General features: G+C 40.4%; 2 protein-coding genes across 2 annotated transcripts; both read left to right on the top strand.

The window, feature by feature from the left end:
• The first annotated feature begins 34 nt into the window (after positions 1 to 34).
• On the top strand, positions 35 to 3,931 carry ftr14l (finTRIM family, member 14-like). The gene is made up of 7 exons (XM_005743788.1): positions 35 to 615; positions 712 to 807; positions 935 to 1,168; positions 1,298 to 1,457; positions 1,567 to 1,683; positions 3,250 to 3,386; positions 3,509 to 3,931. The coding sequence occupies exons 1-7, from the start codon at positions 217 to 219 to the stop codon at positions 3,890 to 3,892; spliced, it is 1,527 nt and encodes a 508-aa protein (XP_005743845.1). The 5' UTR covers positions 35 to 216; the 3' UTR covers positions 3,893 to 3,931.
• Positions 3,932 to 7,087: 3,156 nt separating this feature from the next.
• Positions 7,088 to 27,566, top strand: LOC102203753 (transmembrane protein 150A). Its single transcript, XM_005743789.1, has 8 exons — positions 7,088 to 7,427; positions 7,758 to 7,983; positions 12,563 to 12,610; positions 13,518 to 13,604; positions 14,622 to 14,689; positions 19,600 to 19,727; positions 23,775 to 23,952; positions 24,601 to 27,566. The coding sequence occupies exons 2-8, from the start codon at positions 7,919 to 7,921 to the stop codon at positions 24,861 to 24,863; spliced, it is 837 nt and encodes a 278-aa protein (XP_005743846.1). The 5' UTR covers positions 7,088 to 7,427; positions 7,758 to 7,918; the 3' UTR covers positions 24,864 to 27,566.
• The last annotated feature ends 433 nt before the right edge of the window (positions 27,567 to 27,999 follow it).

The following is a 27,999-nucleotide window of genomic DNA, read 5'->3' as shown; positions in this document are numbered from 1 at the left end:
ACATTCTGTTACTCACAGCTTTTGTCACGCAGTTTCAGTGTAGCGATCAACTTCAGGAGCTCCTCGTAGATTCCTTGTGCTGCTTACTTTCAGTCAAGTCTTTTCTTTAGCTGCTCATCTCATCAGATCTCCTAAAAACTTCACACAGCCGCTGAACTTTAATCACCTGTGGATTGTTTTTTTTTCTAAATATATTTTTTATCTCCTGGTAAGAAAATGTCACACAGCGGGAGCCTGGATTTGGACAGATACACCAGCTTGGATAAATCTCGTCGACCCAACAGTCGCAGCCAAGCCAGGACCCTGGCCAGGAGCGGAGACGTCCTGTGCGACTTCTGCACAACAAAGAAGCAGAAAGCTGAGAAGTCCTGCTTGGTGTGCCTGGCATCCTACTGTGAGACTCACGTCCAGTCTCACTACAACTACCCTACCCTGATGAAGCACAAGCTGGTCAAAGCTACGGGTCAGATGAGAGAGAAGCTCTGCGCACAGCATGACAAGCTGCTGGAGGCTTTCTGTCGCACTGATGAGACATCTGTGTGCGTTTTGTGCATGATGGATGAACACAAACATCATGACATCGTCCCGGCTGGCACTGAGAGGACTGAGAAACAAGTAAGTGGCGAAAGCAACACTGTGAACACAGCAAATAAGTTATCGACAATCCACTAATGACTATTGATGGCTTCTTTCTTGTCTTTGCTGCTATAGAAACAACTTAGTGTTACGCTGCACAAATCCCAACAAAGGATTGATCAGAGGGTTAAAAAGTGGCAAGACCTCCGACAGGCTGTCGAATCACTTAAAGTAAGTCAGAAAGTTGCCTCGTGCAAGTCACACTAATCTAACTATAACAATTAAAATATTCTTTTTAAAAGTAACCGTTTTTAACTCATGATGTGAAAAAATCTTCCTCTCCTTTGTATCTCACCAGCATTCTGCTCAAACAGTCTTAGAGGAAAACGAGCGCATATTCACTGAGCTTCTGCTTTCCATCGAGAGAAAGTATATTGAAGTCAAGGAAATGATCCGCACCCACGAAAGGACCACCGTGACCCAGGCCGAAACACTGCTGGATCGTTTAGAAGAGGAGATTACTCTGCTGAAGAAGAAGCACAATGACCTGGAGTTGCTTTCACACACTGATGATCACATACACTTCCTACAGGTGAGGCTGGCGACCCCAACCAAGATAACATATGGTGCGAAAGTCAGGGGTCTTTGGAGAAAAGAGTAAAAATATTCACTGTCTAGTATGTCTCATGTGTCTTCTTCTTCTTCTTTTTTTCCCCGCCAGAGTTGGCAGTCCCTGTCAGGCCCCTCGGGATATGAAGATCTCAACAAAATCAGAGTCGCACCCTATTACTCCTTTGATGCTACCAAGAGAGCCATCTCTGCACTGAAATTACAAGTGGAAGAAGTCAGCAAAGTTGAAATGAGCAAAATCTCAGGAGCAGGTGAACAGACTTGCCTTTTTTCATCTCAGATAGCGCAGATGATATGTGCTTTTTTCTGTTGTTTCTTAATCTGCTGTTGTGTATGTGCATTTTTAATTTGCCTTCACAGTGAAGGAAGTCCACATCACAGAAGAAAATGAAGAAAGAAAGTCAAGAAGAGAATCCGTGCTGAGGGAGGAACCAAAGATAATAGAAGAACCAAGAGCAAGAGAAGATTTCTTGAGATGTGAGTTACCGGATTCATTTTTGTAACCTTCCTTCAGCCTATCTGTAAACCTTCAGCACCAGCATTGCATTTACAGAAAATCCTACTTATATACTGTCATGGGAAGCACATTTTGTATTTTATCTAATGTTAAATAGCTCCAGTTACTGTTTCATGCATGGATATGCAGCTCTGTGTGTGAAATGACCGAAACTTGCAGTGGGAGGTATGCTGGTGGCAGAACTGGTTTGGTGAAACATAAGGAAGCAAAGTTACTTAAGTAAATACAGGTGTTCCTGCTTTTATGGCACCTATAAAAACCTTTGAATGAGCTGATTCATGGGAGCTAGAAACCTTTTTTAAAGGTATAATCACAATTGTTACCATACTCAGGCACATATCTCTCATTGATATATAACAAAAAACAGGGACAAAGGACAGTATATCAACATATGTTACATACCTGATGAACTGGTGTGAATAGTGCTATGTGTGTGTGTGTCACCGCTCATAGGTCTTTGAAACTGTGCTTTGACGTGGCAAGGAGGAGTAAGATGGAGTCCAGGGAAAAAAGCTGTTCCTCAGTCAGTTACTGTGATGATGTATTGTCCTGAACTATTCACAGGGAGTGTCAAGGGTGTGGTAGGACTTTGAATATACTGCTGGCTCTCTTTGTCAGATAGCTAGCATAGATGTTATCCAGGATTGAGAGCTCTGTTCAGGTGGCTGCACAGGGTGGCACAGCTGGTGAGGATACTCTCCATGGTCCTCTTTAGTTAGCTGTTTTAAAACAGAGACTCTGGCGAACTTTACTTTGCCTTTTCCACTGATTCTCCATGTATGTGTTTTTGGAGATACTTTATTTCTTTTGTTCTCTTTAATGATCTCCTTCTTCTTCAATGGAGCTCCAGGTTATTGTCTATACGTCACTCATCCGAATTAACACTGTAGGCTGTCTCCTCATTGTCAGACATCAGCTAGAAGCACAGAATACCAATCATCTGCTAATCACTTAAATCTAAATAGTTTCCTGAAATAACATAAATATATCAAATGCTCAATCTGAGAATGCTGTTTGACACATTTTTAGATAGGATAGGGGAATATTAACTACTGTCCGCATCACCTATGGTTTAGTTAGCACTCTTTAAGCATTTGTTAAGTGAAAACAATTCCTTTTGAAAGGGAAATGTTTTCCCATTCATGCTTTAGTCGTTCAGCAATTCAATGATATAAGGAAATCTTCCCTGCGTAGACACTGTAGATATCAGCATATTTATCTACAGATGTTGTTTATGTCCTCTAGCATGCCTTTACCAATGTGCAGGTCACCTATGCTATGCACACTACTACTCTCATACTATGTCGGATGCTGGATTTTGAAGCGTGAGGTGGTAAAAAAACGACTATCGCATTTAATCCTAGAACACGCATCCATGATTTCCAAGAAGAATTTTTTATTTTGATCATCAGACCTGATGATAGTCTTCTCTTCTGTGGGCCCAGAGAAGAGAAGAGTGTTCCAGTTCATCAAGTATTTTTTCTTTGCAGAATAGAGTTTTTGACTTGTTTTTCTGCTGTGTTCAGATGCTGGTCAGCTGATTCTGGATGTCAACACTGTTCACCCCAGCCTTCACTTGTCTGAGGGTAACAGAGCTGCCACGATGAAGAATGAACCCAAGAACTACCCTGACCACCCTGACCGATTTGACCACTGGCAGCAGGTGAGGTTTCACATTAAACAGGATGAAAGAGAGAGTTGATCAAATTATTAGGGGAAAAAAGTAATTTCTATAGTTTGTGAAATCATGCCTTTTAAGCTTTCATTTCATCCTTTCTCTTCCAGGTGTTGTGCAGGGATAGTGTGATTGGGACTCGTTGCTACTGGGAGGTGGACTGGAAGGGAACAGAGATAGATGTGGCTGTTACCTACAGAGGAATCCGTCGTAAAGGGAATGCCAATGAATGCAGCTTTGGCTGGAATGACAAGTCCTGGAGTCTGTACTGCTCTGACTCCAAATTCTCTTTTGTGCACAACAACAAAAGCACAGACATCACAGCTCCGGTGTCTTCTCGTATTGGCGTGTACCTGGACCATGCAGCAGGAACACTGGCATTTTACAGTGTCTCTGATGGCATGCGTCTTTTGCACAAGATCCAGACCACATTTAAAGAGCCACTCTACCCTGCATTCAGTGTGTGGGGCTTTGGTACGAGTATAAGACTGTAAGATATTCTTCAGACTTACATTCTCCTTAAATCTGTGACATCTAGCACGTGGTGTTTGAGTCATTTTTGCTGGTTTTATCTTCTTTTATTTAACTTTTTCCTGATAAGTCTTTTTATGAGTGTTTTGGTTACAGGTTGCTCTTTTAAGGGAAATTAAGATATAACGGGTGCCATTAGTAAGTAGAAAAACATTAAATCATTGATCAGGATGCTTTCTCACGTTTTCTTTCTTTCTCTTTATTATGTTAATGTATTATATATTTACATCACTGACATGTTGCACATGTCTGTAAAATACATTTTTTTAAATATTGCTACTGATTAATTTGTCATTTTCTGTAATCTTATTAAAAACACAATAAATAGAAAGTGACTCACATTACTGGGAATTACGTTGCTGTAAGGGCTGATGTTAATCAGTCTATTAATACGTTATTCCTTCAACAACTTAGATTCAACAGTTTCTTTTCTTGTTCAAGTAAGTGACTAAAAAAATGTAATATCATAATACCATGTCATATTGACTGATACTGACTATTTTAACTAATACTGGCCACTTATTAAACACTTTTGAATTTCATCAGCAATAACCAGGAATTGATGGGTCATCTAATCAGCTGATAACAAAGACATTTCAAAGCAGCCAAAATGGAATAAAGTTTCTACCTAGTTGATTTTTTTTAAATGTATAATAACTTTAGTATAAATTAAGTCCTTCATGGTATGCTTGGTATAAAAATGTAGGTAAACATGTGACCTTCTATATGCTAAAACCAGGGGCTAAGTGGAGTTTTGTAGTTAAATCAGGTGTTGCAGTGCAATGTGGGGATGTGAATTACTTAAAAACAAGTCACATATGAATTTCTTTTGTGAGCTGCAGTAGATTTTTCTTAATGTACAGGCTGTGATCAGCTGATCCGTGTTGCTACTGTGTTTTCTGTTTTACTTGATGTAACTTAACACATCATGTACTGATCCAACATCTGACTGAAGAACTCTGATTAAAAATAAATTTGGACATTAATGCAAGATTTAAATTTCCAGTTTATAAAACTGGAAAAATTTTCTTATTTTCAATTTATTCTGTATCTTAACTCTTTTTGATTTATTTTTTACAGCATTTCATTTTGTCATTTATTTTACTCTAATTTGTGTAAAATGCTTTTTGAGCACATGAAAGGTGCTTTATAAATAAGCATTACTTACCTACTTTTGAAAAAACGCTCTCATCTTCCTCTCCTGTCCTCTTTCTTACATTTTTCACTACCTCTGTGTTGCACACCGATGTTTTTTCTTGCCCTGGGAAATAAAGCAACTGTACATTAGCTATTAGATACATTTTGTGATGCACTGCTTGAGTTGTGTGCGTGATGATGTTTGTTGAACTTTGAAATTACCTGCAAAAAAAAAAATTACTCCATTTATGGTTGGTCCTCTTCTGTAACGTGAGCTAGATATTGAATATGCTCACATTTGCACCTTGAAGCCATCAAAGGGATGAGAAAAAACAATGTGCTGAAAGGTGTAGTAAATGGACTGTGGGGCGACATTATTTTCTTATTACTGAGAAAGCATCACTGGAGGTAGCAAAATCAAAAGAAACTCATTTGACAGCAATATGCATTAATGTGCCAATCAGATTTCATTGCTCGTTGAAGGTACCAGGCGTTGTTCTGAGTTGTTCATCCCCAGTTGAAGCCGTTTCCAGGATTTTTTACATGGAGCCCAAAGGGGAATCAAGAATATAGCAGGAAAACCAAAACAATTAATAAAAAAACAAATCAATCAGAAATAGAAAAGTGATGTCAAAAACATAATTTCAGGTTTATGAAAATTGAGGCCTATTACACATTTTTTGTGAAATTATTAGGAACTGCCCAAGAATTTAAATATAGTCATCTATTGGACATTGGCAAAATGGAAGAAAGTATTTTGATTTTTAACTCACTTAAAACATATAATCCTACCTTAAATAACTTAACAGTGAAAAGGTTGAACAATCAAAATATAATTAAAGTACCTTAAGTAAACATATTCAGACATTTTTATGTCTATATGTTTTTGAACATATTTCACCGATAGTGTTCTGTGGCTTGATCTACAATAATAAGTAGCTAAAGCTGTCAAATAAATACTTTAGCGCATTCAAAATATAGTTGAATAAAAAAAGTAACATAGTATGAGAATACTAAAAAATATATACAGAGAAAAATAAATATTACAAATACATTAAACCTAAGTAAAGTATATGAGTAAATGTTACATTCCTGGTGGTCCTATCCATGCTCTCACATGTTGCTCATGTGTTGTACACCTCTGATTGAACCACTGGCTGTGATAAAGTTTGACCAGCCATCTATTCCACGTGGTCATATAAGTCTGGAAAGCTCCAGTGAATTATAAGAAAACAGATAAAACATTTAGGGCACTGGTTCTCTTACTCTTTGTCATAGACATTATAATGGTACAGTTTTTTTTGCAATCTAAACTATGATATCACATTATATGAATATATTACATGATTGCTGTTTTAGATGGAAAGATACGTGGAGACGGTGTAAAAAGGATTTGTCTGCTGTTTTTAACGGCGCTTTGATATGTTTTTTGGCCCTGATAAATTCCACGCGTCTGTCTTTTGTACTAATGAAGTTATAGGAACTGATCAGAAAAGAATGGGGGAAAAGGTTTTGCATAGTTTATTAAATATGCTGATTCGTAATTGATTTTTTCACAGAAGGACCCAGCGCAGATTATGTATCGCTGACAAATGAAAATATTAATTCGTTAAAGCTGCAGAGGGCAGCAGAAACAAGTTTTGTTTAAGGGGCTCGGTGTCTCACGCTCATTCACACATGTTGTATATAAACAGAGAGCTACACGGTGCTGACGTAAAGACGAAGACGCGTGTCTTTACAATGAGATAAGAAAGCACGGGAGAAAAACACACACATGCACACAAAAAAGAAGAAAATGCGAAAGCTTCCAGGTTGTACTCAGAGCCCTCTATTCTGGCCGTACCCTCTTCCTACCGTTAACAGCGAAGGAAACGTACAGGTTCCAAGTGTAGTAGGCCTACTCTCAGGGTCTCACGGTGAAAGGAACTGATTTAAAACAGTAATATTCAAATTACAACATTGTGTGGATGTAATTGCTATTTTATAATTTAAAACTTTGTCCAAATACGGTAGGACAAACTTGTCTTCTTGAGCTTCCTCCGCGCTATCCCGCCCACACGTGCGTAATCAAATGTGGGCGGAGTCAAACAGCTGGATACTCGTGGCGGCTGAGATACAGAAGGACTGGCTGCTGTGAAGCCAGCCTTCCCCCCACTCATTTTAACGCGAACACGGCTAACCGAGGTCCCATCTGCTCTGGAAAAATCTACATACTCAAGTAAAATTAAAGCTAAGTCGTGATAGTTTTTGGGGGGGTTGGGGGTGCCAGAGTTGTGGAGGACACGCCGGCGTACTCAAAGTTTTCATTTTTCTAAAAAGAAAAAAACAATCTGCATTTGCTAGCTTACAAGGAGGCAGAAGGTGAGTTGTCACAGATTTACCTTTGATGCTTGTTGTTGCTAGCTAGAAACAGGAAGGTGGGCAAAAAAACCGTCGCATTTGAAATGTAAGCGGTTAATGTGTCCACCCCGAACACCCCCAAACTTATAAAATGTTGTTGAACATTTAAGAAAAGCAGAAAACTAAAGCTTCACGAAAGCAGGATTATGTAAGGTAATGCACCCTGCTGATCGATGTAAATTAAATTGCTGTGGTCACTAATAGCTTGTTCTTGATAGTTTACTTAATCATTTAATGATGATGAGTAGGTGAATGCTCCTAATCAACCCTATCGATCCTCTCATTCACTAGCTGAAAAGAGACATCTGTCCTGCCGCTGTCCCATCTACCGTCCTCCATCTTCAGGAAAATGAATCGGTGCACATGTCAGTCACACTCAGATAAATGTTAATCCTACTTGAGAAGACATTGCTCAGCTGGCTGGAGAGGAAAAAGAAGAAAGGTGCTGGAAGATGTCTCTGTGGATGATACTACCTGTTAGCCTCCCTGTCCTGACCATCACTGGGATATGGGTTGTGTAAGTATTGTCTGTTTTTTCCCCTTTCTTTCTTTTCTTTTTTTGACATCAGAAAAGTTTAAAATCTATGTAAATGTTCTAAGGTTTGACATCTGGATCTATACCCTGTCCATAACTTTAAAAATGACAAAATACAAATTAAGAATTGGAATCATGTTGTAATAAAAATACTCTTCGATACTCCAGCCTCCTCTCCTGCCTACAGGTGTGCAGCACTACATATTTACCCTGAATTCCTGGGAGTCATGGCAATTGCATGTGGATTAACTCTTTCCAGTAATGATCCGGGATTATCACCATTATCCTAAAAATCAGACATGCAGGTTTGCAGTAAATCTTAATTATCTGTAGTACAGTGTCTGAGCAGATGTGCTGGAGAGAAACCCTCCTGGTTATACTTGGGCTGACAGCTCTTCTCTCTGTTCTATTATTTTGTTGGGACAAGGAATGCAAACCCCAGTGGGGAGAGAGACAGATGGCCCAATTCTAAATTGTTGTAGTTCTGAATCAAGGCTATGTGCTGCATCACTGATAAGTTGCATGGAGACTAAACAGCCTAATCAAGCACCAAACTTGAGACCATATGGCAATTAATGTTGTGGTGTGCGTGGCTACTCAACAGTCCAATCAGTAGTGTGTATCCAGGTGTAGCGGCTTAATGTTTCCATGCTGATTTGAGAACATGAAGGTGAAAACCAATCTGTCTAGTTTGGGCATTTTTTTCTGAGCAGAAAGCTGATCTGAGTTCAGATGCTGAGAGCTGCAGATTGCCAGCCCCTTTACACCCATTTCCTTCCTGTTACCTTGACAAGGGCGCCTTGTTTCTAAGAGCAGTCAAGGGTCTTTTTCAGACTTGGGGAATGTCACAGAATGTGGCATGTTGCATAACTCCTGCTTCCCAGTGTGGATGACTGGGTAGGAGTAAGGTAAATACTGGAAAGGGGTGGGAAAGAACGTAAGCAAAATTTTCACTCAGTATCTGGCGCCCATGCCAAGTGTTTTCTGTATCAAGTTGGACCACCAAGAAGTCTTGGCTTCTGTTTCTCAACTTTTATCAGTCAGTCAGTGTATTTGCATATGTGTCTTTTATGTTATCCAGCAACCATGCTGTAGAAGCAATGGGAGTTTAACTAGTACCTGCCAAATTTATCTATAGTTTATTGGCTCACCCATTTTTCTGAGGTTCTTTTTGTAGAGCTTTTGGGACTTTTCATTGTTAAAAAAACACACAAATCCCCAACAAAAAAAGATTTTTCCATCGAAGTCTTTCTTTATGTAGGACTTGGTCCTAAATAAAAAACAGGGTCTGTTCCACTTAAACATTGCTTAAAGGCACATGCAATTACAGCCATTGCTGAGCTTTGATAGGGGTCTAATTATATAAACAAACCTATTATTACTTAGCCTCTGCTGAGCACATAAAGCGCTGGTTTAGTTCCAGCTACATCTAAATAAGTTCACTTTATTTAGAAGCTCCCCAGAGCTGCAGATGCTGTTCTAGCTTTAGAAGCTGGCCAGATGTATAAAATACACCCCCAAAATCAGGGAAAAATGTAACAACCTAAGCTGTCTTTTTCCTGCATTTTTTTTTCTAGATTTTTGATTTTTGTTTTTGTCTTGTTGGCACCATTTGTAGTGTTCAGCACATATGGAAAGGAAGCAGACAAAAATGAAAGGTGTGTGTTTGTTACTGTGTTTCTCCAAAGGCTTAAATGTCTATCACCGTCATTTACGCCTGAAGGTACACATTGGCACATTTTCCTTTAAGTCTTATCACACACTCAATAGATAAAAGGGAGGACATGGTGCACTTTTGTTTCTGTTCCTTTATCATAATCAAAAGCTGGAAGTCTTCTTTCACTCACAGTGATGGATTTCCTCAGTGCTAGAGCAGCGCTGATTACACGGTGATTGATGTGTCTTTAACCCTTTGTGGTCTCTCCTGTTCTGTGTACCTGGAGTACACCTAAATGAGTCATTTGTTTGTTAGCTGAAATCTCGGCCTGCAATTTTGAAAAAAACGGTCGGACCTACATAGTTTTTGTGTGTTGTAGCTTGCTGACTTTCATCTACAGTGAGAGATCCATGGGAACAGTAAGATGCAACCAATGGAAAAAATCCCAGAGGGTTATTGCCCCCATCTAACCAGCCAGCCAAGTGTTGACAGCCTTTACAGCAGTCAAAACCAGCTGTGCATTTCACTAAGCAAATGCAGTGTTAAAAAGCTGGTAGCAGGATTAATTTCACACTTGAAAGTTAACTAAAAATAGATTCTCCAGGCGTTTCTTTTCTAACACCAGCTGGTGCCCTCAGATTATTTTTTAATGTTGTAGAAATTAATAGACACATTGTTTTAATAGTAATGATAGCTATGCTCAGACTAATATTTTTGCCTGTTATCTTGACCTTTTGGACAGTCACACCTATCTTGCGTGTGATCATTGGATAGGAGGTGCTAGCTGGCGATTTCCAAGACAAAGATGTAAACAGACACTGGTGACAGAACTGCCATGTATGATACTGGGTTTCACTCTGTGTCCAAGTTCTATATAGCTGTGCACACCCTGCATAAGAAAAAACTGTCCACCTGCTCAGGTTGGACAGCCCGTGTTTTCTGAATCTGATATTGTGTCGACACATGAAATTGTAGCAGATACTGTGCAGTGGAAATAATTTAATACCGCTATTTTTAACGTTATGAAATATGTCTTGCTTTTGATTTCTTGCTTGTGTCTTTGGGAAATATCTCTGTCCTGTAAAGACTGGCCTGTGAGTAGGATATTATCAGCCATGGAAACATTCCTGATTGGTGCTTAACCTCTTGCTGAACTAGGACTGCATGCAAAAATGAGGAAAGATGCTCTGTCTGTGTGACTCGGTCTTCCTGTGGTTTTCTGGCTGTTACAAATAGTGTTTTTACTGTTGCATGTGAATAACAAGGTTATATGTGATTGTTGCATGTCCTTCCTGAAATGCCCACATAGAAATGTGGCTAAAACAAGTAAAAATAAAGATGATGTGGGATATGTAAACACCTCAGAAACCTGAGTTTCCCATAATTTCTTTCTGCATGTGCATATTCGTCCTATCTGCATATGCAGTTGATTTGAGCAACAGAGCAGACACAGTTGAGCTGCACATGTTCGTGTTGAGGACTTAATCACAGGACTCACAGTTAAATAGCATTTTCTTCAGCCATTCAAAACCACACGCTGGACATCTGGCCCTTTAATGTGGCCTCTGTATCATTAGCTGAAAATGGTTTGTTATGTGAAAAATATGTCTTTTAAGTATTCCAAGGCAGGGTCACAATGTCAGGTATAATAATGCAAGTGGTCATTGCAGCCTGATTGAAGATGTTCCAGTTATAGAGTTTATCTGTAGCCTGTGCAAAAGGGGATTTTTGTGGCCAGCACTGGTCTCAATATTTTAAAATCTTAATTAGAAGATAATATAAAGTAAACGGTTAGCACTGTTGCCTCACATGAAGAAGGTCCTGGGTTCAAAGCAAGCTTTCTGTTTGGAGTTTGCCGATTCTCTTTGGGTACTTCTGACACCTCCTCCAACTTCCTCATACAGTCCAGAGGCATGCAGTTAGTGGAGTTGGGTTAATTGGTGATTCTAAATTGCCCACATGTGTGAATGTCAGTTCAAACGATTGTCTGTCTGTGTTGCCCCACAACAGACAGGCGGTCTGTCCAGGGTCTACCCTGCTTCTCCTTTCACATCTCCTCCTGCATCCCTGAATTGATGACAAGCGGAAGAAAATGGATGGATCAATATATTTAAAATTGGTGTTTGTGTTTAGTGCTGACATATACAGATATTATGTTACTTATGTTAGATTGTTGACCTCTGTATGGCCGTGGCTGGTCAGTATCCTCACCATAGTCATACCACTTTGACAAAAATGAGCCATCTGAGGTAAATGGAGGTTCTTTATTAGTGCTTTTCTACTCTACATAAGCACCCAAAGTGCTTTATACAGCAGTTTCAGATAAAGGGTAAGAAATGGTGAAAAGTCAGCTCAACTGTTCCTGAAAGTTAAATAGGTGCAGGATTTTGGGTCACCCTAAAAGTTCAATAAATGAAAAGACCTGAAGTCATATGTAGGTCATTTTCAGTCATATAAAATCATCACTGTAAATAAGCGACCACATGAGAAATGCTACTGCAAAGACATGACAGATATGCAAAAGGGTTTTAGTGAGCTTAACAGTTGATGGCTACGTGGGTTTTACATAAATCTGTTCAGGATTCATGTTCACTGTGATATTACGTTTCCTTGCCTTTATGGTCTGTCTCACCTCCTGACAGTCTAGCGTCACAGTAGTGTCAGGTTATTATGTTAGCTGTGGCTTTCGCATTGAACTCCCCTCTGCTTTTCACTTGAATTCAATGACCTAAAAAAACTTCCTATTCTGAGGCTGCATGTGAGAAGTATCTTTTTTTTTCCTACCACTACCACTCGAACGGCTTTTGCCGTATGATTGAGTCAGTTTAAATTTACAGTGTATGCTAAAAATATAAAATAACTGTTCCCTTTGATTTTGGATAATCATTTCCTTTTCCTTTTTAGCTATGCCATGGCCCTTTACAACCAGCACGTCTGCCCTGTGGAAAACTGGTATGTTGACATCTATTCTGTATTTTGCTGATCCCTACAGTCAGTCTTGACCTTTGTAACCTTCCTTGCACCTCTTTTGCAACAAGAGCCAGTGAGAATAATTTCCTGCTCAGTCGGCTGAAAAACGTTTGAGAGACTCATTAAAATCCACTCACAGTTCAGTTCAGTTCAATGTTATTTACTTAGCGACAAATCACAACAACAGTTACTGCAAGGCACTTTATATTGTAAAGTAAAGACCACTACAATAATACAGAGAAAACCCCAACAATCAGACAAACCCCCATGAGCAAGCACTTGATGACCGTGGGAAGAAAAAACTCCCTTTTAATAAGAAGAAACCTCCAGCATAACCAGGCTCAGGGAGGGGCAGGCACCTGCTGCAACCGGATGTGGTTGAGGGGAGGGAGGTAGGAGAAAGACACACTGTAAAGCAGAGCCAGAGATGAATATTAATCTAGAAAATCAGCACAAATCTAAAGCTGTGATGCTGAAAAATTTGTCGTTGCTGTCAGATCGTGTGCTTTGCTGCTCTGGATGCTGGGCTCGTTTCGGACAAGCTGAGGTTAATCTCCACGAGCAGAGCTAGCATTTGATGACACAGTGGTTTTCTGCCTCTTTGACACACCAACCCTAAAAACAAAAGAAATCCTGGGTGTGATCGCACAAAATGGTGCTTAATATACAGTTACTGTACTGTGGTTTAACAACAGACTGTATTATACAGCTTCTCATATATTTTTACTAGACCCAGTGAAAAAAATCAGGAATATGTCTTTGCTTTGTTAGCTATTTTCCACTGTGTGTCCACAGCCTAATATAAACGTAATTTTTCTCAATTTTTTTTAACATTTGCTTTTGCACTGCCACACATGTTTGGTGTTTGTTTGGTTGTTTTTTCTTTCAGGTTGTATAACCAGTCATGTGAGGAGGAGCTGTATTTGCAGAGCGGGCCATCCTTGTGCTGCACACTAGACAATGTACCTCTCATCAGGTCAGTGAGATGGAGTCGTACCTCATGTCCGTCTCTTCTCTGCCCCTTTGCTTCTGCTGAGTCAGAACAGGAACACTGTCCCATTGTTTTGCGTGACCCCTGTCGGCACATTGTTGATTTAAAAAGAAAAAAAGCGAGTGAGGAGAATGAGACGTTTCTTCTGTGTGTGTGTGTGTGTGTGCATTCTGAAAATAACTTGTGGCAGAAATATCCTGCCTGCCACCGTGGCAGTTTGGAGGCAAAACACGGGCCTACGTTCAGCCATGTAAACACACATACGCACACGGAGGAGTCGGCTTACAGTCCAGAGGAAATCAAGACACTCCTGCTTCTTTGTTTGGGTTTTTGGCCCTCTCAGCTTTCAACATCAAAGACATGTTGTACCACATAGCCACAGTGGCTTTCATTTAACAAAAAAACAAAGCATAAAAAAAAGGAAAACCAGAAAAGATAATATGCAGCGATAATGACCCCACCACCACCACCACCTCTACAAATCAAGTGTGCAGCTACAGTTTAACACAGAAAATTAATCTTTAATATAGCAGCGCTGTTGTTGCTAAGCAGTCGAAGCAGAGAAGGTGGAAGAAGCATTTTTCTTAATCTGTGTTAAATGTCGCTCTGTTGGGTAAAAATAAAACGGACCTTCGAACAAGCCATAGATGAAAAAATTGTTTAAAATGTATTCATGTCAGCTTTAGTCTAATGAATGGTGCGTTTTGATCCATGTAGTGAAGAATGTGTGTATGACTTGAGTCAGCTGAGAGGACTTTGGCTTCAATGGGAGTCTGGGCACAGACAGCCAGTGTTGACTGTCTCTGAGTTTTCCCTCCTACAAACATTTCCCATTCGTAGAATAAAAGCAGCAAGCAGTAGGTGAAAAGTCAAACACTTGACTTCAGGATGTGAGGAACAGCCATAGAGTACCTCTGGATGCGTTGATGGTTGGAGGTGTAGGCAGTGGTGCATTGTTTTGCGGTATTGCTCTGATGGTTTTCTTGTAATTGTTTCTTGCAGTAAATGTGGGACTCTTCCTCCTGAGAGCTGCTTCTTCAGCCTTATCTGCAGCACGGGCTCATTCATGGGTAAGGCATCATAAGGCATGGCTCAGGACACATTAGACTGACTTATATTAACTGTGTAAACCAGCAAGCTAAAATTTCAAGACACACCTGCAGGGCAGCCAGGTCAACAAATGAATGTACATAAGCATATTTATTGAAGTAGACACATTGTATTTCCCATTGTAGAAATAGAAAAAGGAAGGGGCTTGTTTGCCTAACAATGGTAAGATCCCCGGTTTGATTCCTGGAGATGACACAAATCCCTTTGGGTTTGTTTCAGGAAGGGTGTAAAAGTCAGTCAGATTAAACATGTGAAGCTGCCCAATGTGGCGACCCCCCCCCCCTGTGAATAAGAGAGAAGCTGAAAGCAAAAATTAGCTGTAATACAGAACAAGTCCGAACACAGATGCAAAGAAAACACTTGTGTCTGAAAGAAAGAATGAGCTCTCAATTGCTGGTCTGCATGTTTTCTGGGAGTCTCTACATGTGCTGCTGCCCTCCGTTCACTGGTGGCTTCGACTGGCCCGATCTTGATAATGTTTTCCAGCTGTGGTTAATTTTCTAGCTGTGTGTAAAACGTTACTGTGCTTTGTTTTTATCCAAGCCTCTAGCAGCTATTTTTCTGTCTGACTGTGAGACTCTGGACATTGTGAGCTGTCTTTTTGAGATGCAAATTGTAGCTCTGGTCTTTGCTTGTGACAAGAATGGAGGAACTTTGCAGCATTGTATACTGTATGTGTACACAATGCTGAAAAAGGAGGCAGATGGTTGCATTTCAGGAGCTGCCCTTGTGTACTTACAGGCTTTTTCCAGGCTCTTAACAGACCCATTAGGTGGTGAATACACACCTGAGTACAACTGCTGCACACATAGTCAAAGAAGTATTTCTATTATCTGATAAAGAAAAGTATATTGTTTGCTTGAGTAAATTTGACCCCACTTTTGAAAATCTTTTGCAACCTGATTTTCCTTTAGAGGGAGGTTATATGCATAAAAAAACACTGAGAATCTTTAAAATCGGTACATAATATTATTGGTGTCAGAGAAACACACCTTGGCTAAACACTGCCCTTTGATTTTTGTGTTTTATTTCACGGGTAAATTATGTGGCAGTGAGAAAATGTTGCAACCACTGTTGCTTCATCACGATGATGGATTTTATCTGGCTTAGTTAAGATGTAGCTCTGTAACTTTTGTTTGAAACATGTTTACCTAGAATGACTCTTTCATAATATGTATGCAGTATAAGTGTGCACCACTTCCGCGCACAGTGACTGTTAAACAGCTTTCATGTAAATTTCTTAGTTCCTCTTCCTTGTGAATGAAGTTTCTCTTGCGCTCATTGTTAGTCACCCACCAAACCATCAGTGACAGCAACCAAAAGAAAAGATGTCTTAGAAAGTACATAGTGAGTAAAAGAAACAAATCCCTTTTCATTGTGAAAGGATAAAAGCTTGTATCTCTGTCTTTGTCATAAATGTGTTTTGAGATATTAGAGACGCACATTTTCCTCCCAGTTACATAAAATGTCAGCTAATATTTTGTTTTCATTAGAAAACATAACTTGAGCTGAATCACTTAAGGAAGTGGGAAAATGAGCATGTCAACATGTTTCAGATTTTGATATTTGCTGTTTTCTTTGTTTTCCATGACAGTAAGCTGATTATATTTCTAATTAAGATAATTTAATATGACCGCTCAATAAGTAATTTCAGTGAAACACTCCACCTTCATCCATTAAAGTGTTTTTTGGAGAGCTAATGACAGTTGGGAATTGAAATTCTGCATAATTCCTTCATAATTTCCTCTGCATTTCTATTCTTTTTTTTAAAAACAACATAAAAAATTGAGATTTAAGGACCCTCAACCTTGATGTTATTGTAAGTGATGTATCGCTGCTGCATTTGATTAAAAATTATCCATCACATCCTTTTAACTGAGTTCAGTTGCACTTTCACCCACTCGGGTGAATCTGTGAGGTTTGGAAGGTTTAATTTTCAAATTTTTGGCTGCATTTTTCTCCCCCTTTGCAATCCCATCAGTCTGTATGTTAATACTGTTTATAAAGCTACCTCTTTTGTCTATACATAAGTATGTAAAGCTGATGTGGTATGTAGCTATACAACACTATTTTAAATATTGCGTGCTTAGCTAGTAGCTCATTGATTCATGTTTTACTTGGAAGGCTGTGTCTGCTATAGTTGGCTGCAGGTGTCACTTCCAAAAGGAGTAACATGAACTTGGAGAATTTTATATCGCCCTGTAATTGTTTTTTCTCCTTTTCAGTTCAGTTCCCACTTTTCTGCCAGTGTACACACAAAACATTTGAAAGACAATACATGCATTCTCTGTCTGCATACCTTCTGTGGGAGACGGTGAAATGTTGTGTTTGGGTTGAAATATAGCCCCTTGTATGGGTGGCAAGGTTTTTTCTACTGTGAGGTGCGAGTGCCGCTGGGTAATAAGCACTTTATTAATGCCCATCAGTTTTAGTGTTAACTCAGCCCTGCGTATGTGAATGCAAAGGCACATGCAGGGCTATGTATGCATGAGAGATTGTCCACCTTGTTGCAAGTATACATGCAAGATAGAAGTAGTGTGTGAGTCAGTGTCTGTGGGAGCACTTTACTTCCTGCACTGGGCTTCCTGACTTCAGAGCAAACAGCATGAACTTGTAAAGGGCTGCTCTGTGGAAGGTAACAAAGTATTGGAACAGTGTTAGGTGCTGTTGCATGGCATCCTTGGGTAAAATAAGCTGTCACACTGCAGCTTGTTGTGACCTTCGAGTCCAGGTGGCGCTTATGAATGGGACATGAAGCCCTTACGCTGGAGGAGGCCATGACTTTACTAAACATGCATCATCTGACAAGGATACCAAAAAAAATGCCCACACAAATGTGCCCAGAATAGAAGAAGAAACACTGATTTCCTATAGAGAGAAGCTGCTTGTCCTTGTCTTTAACCTTCAGGCGTAGCTTTCATCATTCCAGGATGACTGCACAATGCCAACAAGTTTAAACACGCTCATTTGTTATGATGAAACACACATTTAGTTGAAACAGAAAAGAATCCACCAGCAGCCAGTCTGCAGCAGGGTGAACGAGGCGCTTTAATCTAATGAAAAAGCTGCAGCCGACTTTCCTTTCCCTTCAGCAATACAGCATGTTCTCCATTATAAAAAGGAGCCAATGAGCAGACTGTTTCCGTGCCCGGAGACACAGTTGTTTGTTTTTCCGTGATTGTAACTGAAATCACTTTTGCCGAGTTGATTTGGGTACAGAAGGATGAAACAGAAGAAAGCTCGCACAAACACAGATACACACAAGTTAGAGCTAGTGAATATAAAAACATAAATAAATCATTAATTCGTTTTTTTAATAGCATTACATAACCATGTCTTGGTCTTGCTTGTACCAATGTTTGCCTTTAAGGTTTAAACAAATGTTTTTATTATCAGATTTAATAGCAACATTTCAGTGAGCTCATAGTAAACTTTGCAGCTCAGATGGACTTAAAATGAATTCTCCCTCCAAACATCACATTAAAACAGAATGGTTAACATAACGGTGGGAACTTTGCACTATTGTTCTAACAGGAAATTATGCAAGACATAATTTCTCAACATGTGATGCTGAACTCTCTCTATAAATCATATACATACCTAAGCTGTGTGGATGTGTAACTATGAAAAGATTGGCAAACAAAAAAAAAAAAAAAGCTGAAGGCCTTTTTTAAAATCTTTTTTTTTTCCGTTTGGGCAGAACATTAATAAAATGTAGTATAACTATAATCATGAGTGACTTGGCTGTTGCAGTAGTGTATTATTTTGTGTGTTTTTTTAATGAAAAACATTCTTTTAATATCATCTTCTTATCTTTGCAGCTTGCTGGTGACTCATTTTTCACCCTAGTTTTGCGGCAATTGTGGTGTGGTGACTTCCCCTCAGTAATTTATCCTCAGCATGAGCCAAACAACTATCATCTGGAAGCTTTGCTGTTGTTGTCAAAATCAGAAAATGATGTGAAATATGCATGGCTGATTTTTTAACAGCTGCGAAGAAAAGGTCGCTTTAAAACAAAAGATCAGGCCTGGAATCAATAATTTCTACTGCTTCATCCTGAGGTTGTGGCCGGGCTATAAAATGTGTCCGCTCACTGAGACGCTACTTAAAGCCAGACACGTCACGGCATAGACAAACCCTGGAGACAAAGCTTCAGAGAGGAAGGAAAAATCTATCTATGTAAAGACTCTACGTGGAAATGTTTTTCTTTTCTAGCCATGACCACAGTCTCCATTTGTATTCCCTTTTGGCAGACACAGACCTTCTGAAAAGCTGCCTCTTACACAGACACAGTGACAGAGTTAACATAACACTTTAGTCCCTGGAACAATATATAAGCGTCAGGTCAAGACATGAGGGGCTCCTTGTCCTCACTAATTCTCCCACCCTCCACTTTTCACTCTCCCCATATGCCCCGCTTTCTCCAAGCCCAGTCAGCCTTCATCAGGCACCAGCTGTGAGGAGCCAACAAAGAGAACCCAAATGGGGGTCAGCTCCTCAGTGCTCCAACAATGCACCCAGTCAGAGCTTGTTAGCACATCGGTACTCATCTGTCCCATATACTGTACTTCTTTCCCCTTCACCTTTTAATCGTATGTAGGTTTGGATCGACCCCCCCACCAAGATATCCTTCTCACTTTCCCGCCATTTTCTGCTTCTCATAGTTTTGAGTCAGAGAAGCTGCTTAACATCTCTGATTTCCTGTAATATAGCTTTCAGGGAGTTCATGTATTTCTTGGCTAAGTGACGTGAGAGAGTGTTTGCGTTAAATTGAAGCCAGGCACTTTTGTATGATAGTCGTCCAAAAAAAGCCAGATGATGCCTTTTCTCCATTTCTTGCATGCAGTGACTTTCATCTCCCTTCTTTTAGTGATGGTGATTGTGCTGCTTCGCTACGCCCACGTCATTGAGAAGCATCAAAACTGTGTCCTGAACACGGCGAGTCTTTGCACGGGCTGGATCTGTGGTGCTGGACTCATCATGGTGGGCAACTTCCAGGTACGGTCTTCTAGTTTTTTTAACAATAAAACACAGAGAGGTCGCTGTAAATGCTGATGAAGACAAAGATTTATGGATACCCAAAGAAATTGTATTCAGCATGGGAAATAGTGAAATTAAACACACAGAGACTGAGGCTTCTGTTGTGTAGTCCTAGAGACTGGCTGGCAACCCTTTTGCAACCTCTGGTCACTCAGGAAAAATGTGTATTTCTTGACTGGTTGGTGATTGGATGTTGGGTACAGTTTCTCACAAAGAGTCTGCTGCACCAAAAGCGTCCTTGTAATTACTTGGGTCGCTAATGTAGCTGCAATTATTTATAGTTCGAAGAAAAGTTGCCAACTTGTTCTCAAACACTCACCAGCTATTAGTCAAGCTATAGTCAAAAATGTGTTGCACCTTTTCATGTGAAAAGTGGGGTTAGTGCCACACTTTTCATAGCTTCATTACCGGTCTTAGAGTAGTTGGCGGATATATGAGGACAAGTCGGCATCTTCCAAGCAGGTTGCGGGCAATAGCAGATGCAATCTCAAGGAGGTTTTTTTGGTGCAGCAGACTCTTTGCTGGGTGAAATTGGTCACAACCTCCAGCAACTACATGCCAGCTGGTTGTAAAAAAGCTTTGATGTTCAGATAAAATGTCCAAAATATCTCTGGTTCCTGTTTCATTAATATAATGAGTCATTTCCTTTTGCTAAATGGTGTGGCATGGCTTCATCTCTAGTAAATTCTTTTACACAGCCAAGAAAATAATCTGCTGTATAATCTTTAACATGTCTTTGTTTAACCTGGCTCTTTTTAGGAGTCTTTCTCTTTGCTTCTTTCCATCAATCCTTTTATTTGAGATTAAACACACCTCAATGTTTGTAATGTTAACTTCTTCCTTCATCAGCACAATACTGTTCACAATAATCCTCTTTCTTTGGTCCTAAAACTTCAAGTGAAGAAACTCAACGTGAATTCCTTCTTCTGTTCTCTGGGAAAGAATTTCTTGAAGTTTAAATATTTAGAGCTCTGGCTGGATGCCTAGACAGTGTGTGTGTGTGTGTGTGTGTATGTGTATTAGTACTACCTTTGCTGCGTGGACAGAACTCTGTTTAGACAGTAACATTGTTACGACCGCTTCAAAGAAAGCGTGCATAATGTCAACTGTTGAGTTTTTGGTTAAAAGTCAGCGTACGTGTCAGATTCAGGAAGTGGTCACGGTTAGGGTAAGAAAAGTAAGATCATTTAACGTCCTCTGAGGGGAGGTTATTTTGGTGTTTGACGCTGGGCTGGATATCACTGCAAAATCTTGTTACCATGCTTTAAAAAGGCCGAGATAGTTCATGGGAAAATAAAGAGGGAGAGACAGCCACGGAGAAGGCATTTGATGCTATATTCAGAGTAAAGAGAGGAGCAAAAGTTTTGAAAGAAAATTTGGGTTGTGTTGAAGTAAAGTGAAGTTTCTTAGAGTGTAATATTTCTACAGATGTGACTATTTGGTTAAATTTGATTGTTTGACATGTTAGAGTCTCGGCTCTTTTTACATACTCCTCTTACAAGAGTTGTGTATGTGCGTATTGGAGCAGATTTGCAGATGTGGCAGTTCATGCGAGGGTGTAGTAACGGCAACCTCACCTTCTTCCCGCTTTTCCTATGAGGCTCGAGCTCTGCAGAACAGGGAGGAATTTTACGAGAAGAGCCAGGGGGAAGTGAGTCATCAAGTCTGGCCATGCATGGAGAGGAGCTAGGCAGACAGGGTGTGTGTAACAGATGCCCCATCTATAACCAATCACGAGCCTGATCCCTGCAGCCCGCCTCACACACTGCCCTCTCTTGAAGTTCAGGACATTACACAAACCCGCATTTTTAGCATCGAAAACACGTGTACTCAGGATCCACTGGCAAATGCCACAAACAAGTTTGACTCAGAGAAGAGGGAGCAGAGCAGGATTCTGACAGTCAAAATCGAAACAGATCAAAGAAAGCGCAAGAAACACAACACATGGCAGCGTAATCAGCCACATCAACTGCTTGAGCGCATAGTTGTGCGTTACATAAGCCTTTGGCAGTACAGCTGTGGTGTGGTGGAGCCTCGGGGACTTTTCCCGTCAAGCGATCTGATGATCTGGGAAGAGAAGTACATGAATTGTTGACGGAGAAGCACATTACTGCCACACAGAGGTGCCTGAGTGTGACACAGCTGCATGGAAAGCAGCTGTCAGGAAAACAAAGAGAAAAGAAAAAGGAGTAGAAAAGTTCGTTGGACTGCTAATCTGGATGAAAAAGACTGATACCACCTACAGTCTGAAGGTATTTCCAATCTTATTTGGCTGGAAGATGTCACGCAAATCAGGAACATTGTCTGAAGTCGCACACCAGTTCCTCACTTAAAACACGATGGTGTTTCATTCTTCTCTGTTTTTTTCTAAAAGCTCTGGTTTTCAGGTGATGTCGAAAGGGCCGTTGTAATCGGTGGTGGTGCCACTTTCAGTTACAGATTTTCACAGCCATTGTGTATGTCCCGCACAACGGAGGCGAGTCGGTAAAGTCGGTATGTTTCAGTTCATCTCATTTAGTTCTGTTTCCAGAAAATGAAAATAGAGAAAAAAAACAAAGTTAGGCTTGTTCCCATAGAAACATCGTCACAGTGTTTATCTACCTCACAAAGTAGCAGTACCTGACTGCTACTTTGTGAAATATCACAGGTGCAGCTCAATAGTGTGCTGAATTTAGCTGCGGAAAACTCCCTAATGAAGGCAGGAGCTCAGAGTGGTTTCAGATAAATATGTGTAGCTATAATAAGAGCTGTTGCTCTTAAGTGCCGCCCAGTCTTCTCTTTATTCTCATTTCCTTCCTTATGCTTTCCCTGTTTGATGTTACACTGCTTTTCACTGCCACACTTTGCTCACTTCAGTGTGCTCACAATCTGCTAATATTGCACCTATATATATTAGCGGCATACATTACCTGGCTGTGATTAGCAGTGATCAGTTGATAGCGTAAACAAACAGGTATTAGTGATTGAATCTGGCACTCCTGGCTGCACACACTCACTCACACACATGCACACAATCAATAGAGCTCACTGTGCAGTGTATGAATTGAGTCTGCAGCCAACACCAGGCGATCGACCTGCCAAATGATAAAAAACGTGCCGTCACAAAGTCAAAGTGATTTTCTCATTAAATAACATAAACCATTATTTCACTTCACAATACTTTGGATCAGAATCTTTATCAATACTGATTTACTGATTAAACTTTTGCAGCTCTAGCGTGGAAAATAGATTAGTCAGAAGAAAATGAAGTTGTTGATGTGTGTCCAGAGGTGGAGGTGCCACACTAGAGTAGAAGAAATTGGATTTATTTTACTGTGTGAGAGCTTTACAGCAGATCTCAACTGTTCAAAACTTTTCTTATGCAAGTCTTACATTGCCACTTCAAGGATCAGCCTACTACACAAGAATGTTCAGCATGTACTGACCAGGCCAATGGACAAATGGCTTAGATACCAAACTTTGAGGCTGTTGCTGTAATGATCCTGGAAAATGATAACAAATAGCAGAATTTATACATCTGGCATTAACCATGAAACTATTGTTTTTTATCTGAGCAAATCAGTCAAGTCGTTTAATGTGTCCCTAGCTCAAGTTAATGTACCACAAGATCTCTTATCTACTCAGTTCAGTGTGTGTGTGTGTGTGTGTGTGGACCCTTCAGTGGGAGCTGTAGTCACATGCTCCTGAGCGGCTCTTTTGTGTATTGTTTCTTGTTGTTCTTGTGACCAGCAGGGAAAAGGAGGCATTCTGTCGTGTTTCTTGCTGCTGTTGCCTCCTGTACGTTTGCCTTTTGTGTTTCTTTTTTTTCTTTTCCCTTTTTACTTAAAGAATCGTAAGAAGCTTCGACCAGAGTTTTAAATACCACCGAAACTGGGCGATGGGACCACTTCCTGAATTTGCCCACGTCACATTCACTAGATGTTTTTATTTTGTGTTACATCTTTGCGTCAACCCTTTAAATGGCTCCCTTACCTTCTCTTCCTGTTTTCTGTCCTTATATCACAGGTGGATAATGCTAAAATTCTCCACTATGTTGGAGCAGGCATTGCCTTTCCCACCAGTATGCTGTTTGTGTGCCTGCAGTCAGCGCTGACGTACCGACTGGCCAAAACCCAAGGGGAGTACAACTTGGCCCACCTCCGGCTCTGCATGACCCTGCTGGCCTTCGTAGCCTTGGTGCTCAGTATCCTTTCCAGCCTCTACAGATGGCTGCCCTGAAGCTTAAGGGACTAAGCATCCCCTTTGACCTCTTTTCATCAGATATTTTTATTTATTATTTCATGCAGTTAGTCCTTGGCACCTCTTTAGCAATGACATAAAACAGCAAGAGTTTTTAACTCTATAATTGCGCGATACAGTGACCTTTTTACCAGATATTAATGTAGTGCATTAACGCCAGTCTCGTGTCTGCTTCAGACAGTTTTGGAAGCACGCAGCAGGAAATCTTGGCGCACTCCAGCATATTTCATAGTAGGATGTGGAAGATTAAAGACCGACTTAAGTCCGTTCCAATATGTCTGTCAGCTGATATCCATCTAGAGAAGTTACAGTGCATGTGGGAAAAACATATTAGCCTGACTTACAGTACAGATATACAGTAGCTGTAGCCTGGGCCTGTCTCTTCATGGGTAACATAATCAACATGTGAGCACTTGTAAAGCTCGCTAATTAACTCATTGTGTCTTGTTTACTTAACCTGGACAAAAACTGAGTGTTTAATCTGCATCGTGCAGGTGAGTGGGGCCGTGTCCACGACTGCTTCCTGTTGGGGCGTTTCAGCTTTAGGTCCTCGCATTGCTTTGCTGCTGTTTTCCTTAACCGTGTGTTTCAGGTGGTGTTTTTTTCTGTCAGGAGAGCTTCGTCCTGCAACACGCCTCGGCCATCTTCGAATGGGTGTTCTGCATCATCATCATGCTTTTTTATGGGACTTTTGCCTTCGAGTTTTCCGGCATGTCAGGAGATACAATGGTGGTGCTGGCGAGAGGAGGCTCCCTGGGACCTGCTGGGAGAGAACACAAGATGGATGCGCTGGGAGGGCCCGGTTTGCACTCACAACCACATCCACACCAACCTGAAAGTATGTCCATGCTGTAGCCTCCTGGCACACGTTGATGCCACACAGTTGCCTCATTTTATTCCTTTCCAACTCTAGTCTGAATTATTCATTTCCAGCCGTGTTCGTCTGAAGGTTTGAAATGAACCAGGCCAGCGCAGCAGCCGTTCAGAGCGGGCGTAGCTCTGCTGCAGTTTATACTTACGTCAAACTTTGTGTCTCTGAAGAACTTGTTTGCATTTTGCACATTGCACAGGCGTGCAAAACCAAATTTTCTCCCTGCTCATGGCTGTGCTCCGTGACCATCAGAGGAGCGTTTTGGGAATCAGATCATGGAGTTCTTGTGAATCCGATGGCCTCGGATTCAGATGACTGCCGCGATGCGTTCAGAGTGTGTAAGAAGTGAAGGCTGCTGGACAGCCCAGCTGACAGTATTACAGTGGGAAGGTGTCACAGTGTTTCAATCCTGGAAACAGAACAGGGCGGCAGTTTGCATTTTTCATCACGTAAACCTCTGTTAAGCAATATTTTTGATGTTAAGTCACGTCTTTGTAATTAACACCCTACACTGTATAGATCTTCTTTTGTTTTTTACTGTTTTGGTTATTCATTCTGCATACTCATCTGCACATTACCTCCCTTCCAAAGCCACGTGTAAAGCTAAAATATTTCTGTGGAGCTGGTTGACCAAAGCTAATCAGAAATAATATTATCTGGTGGACATCAGAGTAGTTCTGAGCTCTGCTGTGCATCTCATGAGCTTGCATTTAGATACGAGTGTCATTTTGTTTAAAATGCCTATTGCAGCATTAAAGTTTGTGCCATATATGCAAGCCTAATATTGCTGTTAAAGTATCAGACCGCATGGACTTATTGTTTCCGGACTATTCGGGTGACGTTTCATATGTCTTTATTTAAACTGTGTTAAAAAATTCAGTGAGCTCTGAGTCACATAAATCTTCTAATTAAGACTGAAAAAATACACCCTTCCCCATTCTTCTTGGGATCCATAGACTAGATCAATGCTCAGCTCTTAAATAATGCTGGATTGAACTCCTTCTCTGTAAAAGAATATGAGGGAGAGGTGACACAGTGTCGAGAGGCCAAATATGTACCAGCTAATTCAATCCAGAGCACTGGCTTTATTGAGTTTAGTGACGGGGCATTACACGTGTCTTCAGGTCCTGTATGCAGAGGTCTGCATCTTATTATTCCCACATGCAGGAGGAGGAGAACATGTTCTTATTGCTTTAGCTGTTTCCTTTTTTTGTGAAGCTGGAAACTTCGCACAGGTGGAGATGTTTCAGCACGTCAAGCTGGTGTGGTGGGATAAAGGGAAAAGGATTTGTATAATGTAAGACATGGTGGAGATGGACTGTCCTGCTTCAGTGTTAACGTGTTATTTTTCAGTATGTGCCAAATACAAGTCTGCCTATGGCATTGGTGCTAATACACAAATAGGCCTTACCTTGTTGTTTTCCCTTACTTCAGTTGTGATTACGGCAAAGCAATAAGAAGAGACATGAGGTAAATCGGTGACTCTGAGAGTGAGAGCAGGGACAGAAGGTTAGCAATACCAGCACGTGGAGAAATGCTCCATGCTTGCTAACATCTGTGCATAATTTTCTCAAGCTTTGAGGAGGCAGAGGCTTTACAACAGTAGTAATTTAATTAATTGGCCATCAGCACATCTGGCCACATGTCGAGCTGAGATGTTGTTTGTGTAATTTGTCTGCTAATTCACAGTATGTTACTGAAAGTAGTTATTCACTATCAGGCTGAATGTATCAGACTAACTGAACTAGAGTGATGGGGAAGCCTGCGCACGCTGCTCTGAGGACGGAGCTGAAAGCGACACCAGCTGCAACACTGAGCACTTGCTTCTCTCTGCTGGTCACACTGCTTATTGCATGTGTTAAGCTCACATGAGGGGTTTTTTTTTCTACTTGAAAAATTGTCCGTTTTTTCTGCCCACAGTCAGAATACTAAGACCAACTAATGTTTTTATCCTTTTATTTCATAAAGGTGGAGGCTCAACTCCAGCCTGAGCTTCTGCCTGCGACAGTATGAGGTTCCTCTGAGAAACCACATTAAACATTCAATACATTTGAAACGTTCACTAAAATAATGGTGCTAATCATTTCACATTTACTTAAAGTACTTAATCCGACGTCATGGTTTGTGAATATTCCCTATTTCTAGCTGACCACTACAAAAAAAAGAAACATTTCTTTTAAATCTTCACATTCGCCATCATTCTCTTCATTTCATACCTCATTCTTCCTCAATTATGGATCTATCTGATCTCTACACTCAGGAAAACATTACCACACCAGCTGTGTTCTTTGATTCAAGGCCTTTGGCTTTCTGCCGTCTTTGTTTAAATTGCATTTTTGTCAATGGGATTCCTTGTGTACATTTGTTTCTTTGTGTAGTATAGGTGCAGCTGTAAGACTGGTGATTAGCCATGACGTAATAGATTATTTTTGCTAATCAAGACTCTGTTAAATGTGCGAGAAAACTTAGCTCACTCGTGCAATCGAGATCATTGGTGAGAGCCTTCTGACTAACAAGAACCCAACACTCCTCACAGCACCCCACTCTCAGTTACACAGCTCCCTGTGCCTTATGTGCTGTTTTGATCATGGAAACCAAAGAGGTCACAGTTGTAAATCCTATTTTGATGAAGAGTCATATGATTGTATCCATTTATGCCTTAATATTCAACAAATAAAAACAAAAAAGCCAAAAAACAAAAAACAGCAAAGGTTGAATCCCAGTGGCTTCATTACATAACATGAGCACAAAGAACCAGACAGCGGTTCTCTAATCTTTTTTTTATTGTTTAATTATTTACATTATCCAGTTTCATTGACAGAAGGTGACACTCATAGATAAGACATTAAACAGAGGAAAACTCCTATAACAAAACAGTGTCTGCTGTAGGTGAACTTACAGGTTTGGTACACTCGCCACCAAAACGTCCTGAAGCTCTACAGACTGTTTTTTGTTTCTCTCTTAAGACTTTCTTAATCCCATCAGAAGTGCTTCTCAAGGATCTAATTACATACTCTGTCATTAATAAATGCCAAAAAGCTGGGCCAAAATGAAATATTCTTAAAGGTATTTTTTAAAGAAGTGTGATATATGCTAGCGTGTGCTTCTAAAGTTGTAAAA

This window comes from Pundamilia nyererei, unplaced genomic scaffold (genome assembly GCF_000239375.1).
Source record: "Pundamilia nyererei isolate P.nyererei 1_Seehausen unplaced genomic scaffold, PunNye1.0 scaffold00136, whole genome shotgun sequence".
NCBI lineage: Eukaryota > Metazoa > Chordata > Actinopteri > Cichliformes > Cichlidae > Pundamilia > Pundamilia nyererei.
The sequence above is the reverse complement of the archived record's forward strand: the minus strand, read 5'-3'. Positions and strand labels throughout refer to the sequence as shown.